Genomic DNA, 1498 nt, shown 5'->3' with positions numbered 1-1498 from the left:
TTTTTATGGGTCAAATAGACTCAAAAAATTGTAACAGCAGCTGTGCAGGGGGGGTGAGGGGGGCAAAATAATTCTTTTCTCAGGGGGCCCAAGATTCCTGGCGATGCCCCTGGTTTACAGTTTAACTGATACTGAGGTTATCTCGTATCTCATATGAACAAAGATAACTTTTATATCTTTTGTTTGCTTGAATTCACTAAGTTAACATTTATATGGGTTTTTCCACAGACGTTAACGTAAAGTTGCTCCTGTTTTTGTTCAGTTAATGACTGTTATTTTTTCATGCAGAGGAAACAAATGTAACCGAGACATATTTGTACTAGTTGTTGTTTTTTTACAGTTTTACATTGAGTCTTAAGTAAAGCTTTGAAGGGAATCGTGCAGCTTTTCTGGACGATAATTTATCTGCAGACCTTGCCTACACATACAAGCAGGGGCAGAATAAGGAGAATAAGGATGAGCTGCGTCTCGAAGGCGGTGTCGGGTCCTAACAGACGATTTGCACAGCTGAATTGTTGCCACAGGAGATAACAGCATTTCTCAAACATGCATGAAAGAATCAAAACTCCAGGTATGTTTTTGATGAGGGAATAATATTATTACATGAAGAAAAGTTGTTTTTGCATAATAAAATGTACACTTTTAGATAATACAGGAGATCTTACCCAAGTGTGTCCACGTGTCCATCAACCCAGGTCCAGGTGTTGTTAGTTTGTTGCAACCCCAGCCAGTATCCCCACTGAATATCAAAGTAGGATTTGACATGTTTGCTGACAAATTCCTGTCAACAGATTTTTGTTTTTTACATCAGCATTAATTTCCTTACTTTGAGTGCCCGTTTTTCCAGAAACTTCCAGATTAGCTCTAGGCTTCTAGCATAGGTGGCGTCAGATTTTACCTGTTCCTCCAGATCATCAATTACAACCAAATCTGCTCGTCTGTCCTGACAGAACCTTCGACTTTGTTCCCAGGTCTTCCAAGGAGCCGGTTCGTCGTAAAACAGGTAGCATTTCTTCTGAAAGAAGATCCAGTCATGCAGGCACGGCTTACATCCTGGATCCATTAGACGATGGAAAAGATCAGAAAGTGAAACTTTGGTAAAAATAATCTGAAGTATACAAAATAACATTTAATGTGTTAATAATATTTAATGTTTCAATAGTCAAAATTGCTCTAGCAAAGATGTCAAAGGTAGAGCGCAGACCAGTATTGGAAGACGATTAAGTTAAGCTACTGTTCTATTTAGGAGTGCCGTACCACAGGGCTTTATGCTCGGCTCACTCAAAAACTGTTTATAATTGAAGGTTACATAAAAAAAAATAAATAAAAATGAGATAAATAATCCAAATTTTCAAAGGTAATCTATAAATGTAATCACCTTTGGCAGGACAGAAGTCATTAATTGGAAAGATGTCAAATTTCTGGATGAATCCCAGGGTCAATTTCAGCTCCTCTGCCTCTCGGGTCGCCTCCTCTGCCTCTCGGGTCGCCTCCTCTG

General features: G+C 39.1%; 1 protein-coding gene across 2 annotated transcripts; it reads right to left on the bottom strand.

Annotated features, from left to right (window-relative positions):
- Positions 1-323: 323 nt before the first annotated feature.
- Positions 324-1485, bottom strand: LOC106944300 (NKG2-D type II integral membrane protein-like). Of its 2 annotated transcripts, XR_001424202.1 has the most exons (4): positions 1379-1485; positions 899-1053; positions 666-781; positions 324-507 (listed from the first exon to the last, which is right to left on the bottom strand). XR_001424202.1 is itself a non-coding variant. In XM_015027467.1 (3 exons), exons 1-3 carry the CDS (start codon positions 1061-1063, stop codon positions 402-404), a joined length of 387 nt encoding a protein of 128 aa, XP_014882953.1. In that variant the 5' UTR covers positions 1064-1092; the 3' UTR covers positions 324-401. The 2 variants fall into 2 exon arrangements, 1 of the variants encoding a protein (XP_014882953.1); XM_015027467.1 differs by lacking the exon at positions 1379-1485 and having other exon boundaries at positions 899-1092.
- Between the last annotated feature and the right edge of the window lie 13 nt (positions 1486-1498).

The sequence above is a fragment of the Poecilia latipinna genome, unplaced genomic scaffold (assembly GCF_001443285.1).
Source record: "Poecilia latipinna isolate Pla-1442-1.1 unplaced genomic scaffold, P_latipinna-1.0 Scaffold7906, whole genome shotgun sequence".
Lineage (NCBI taxonomy): Eukaryota > Metazoa > Chordata > Actinopteri > Cyprinodontiformes > Poeciliidae > Poecilia > Poecilia latipinna.
This window is presented reverse-complemented; position numbering and strand designations above follow the sequence as displayed.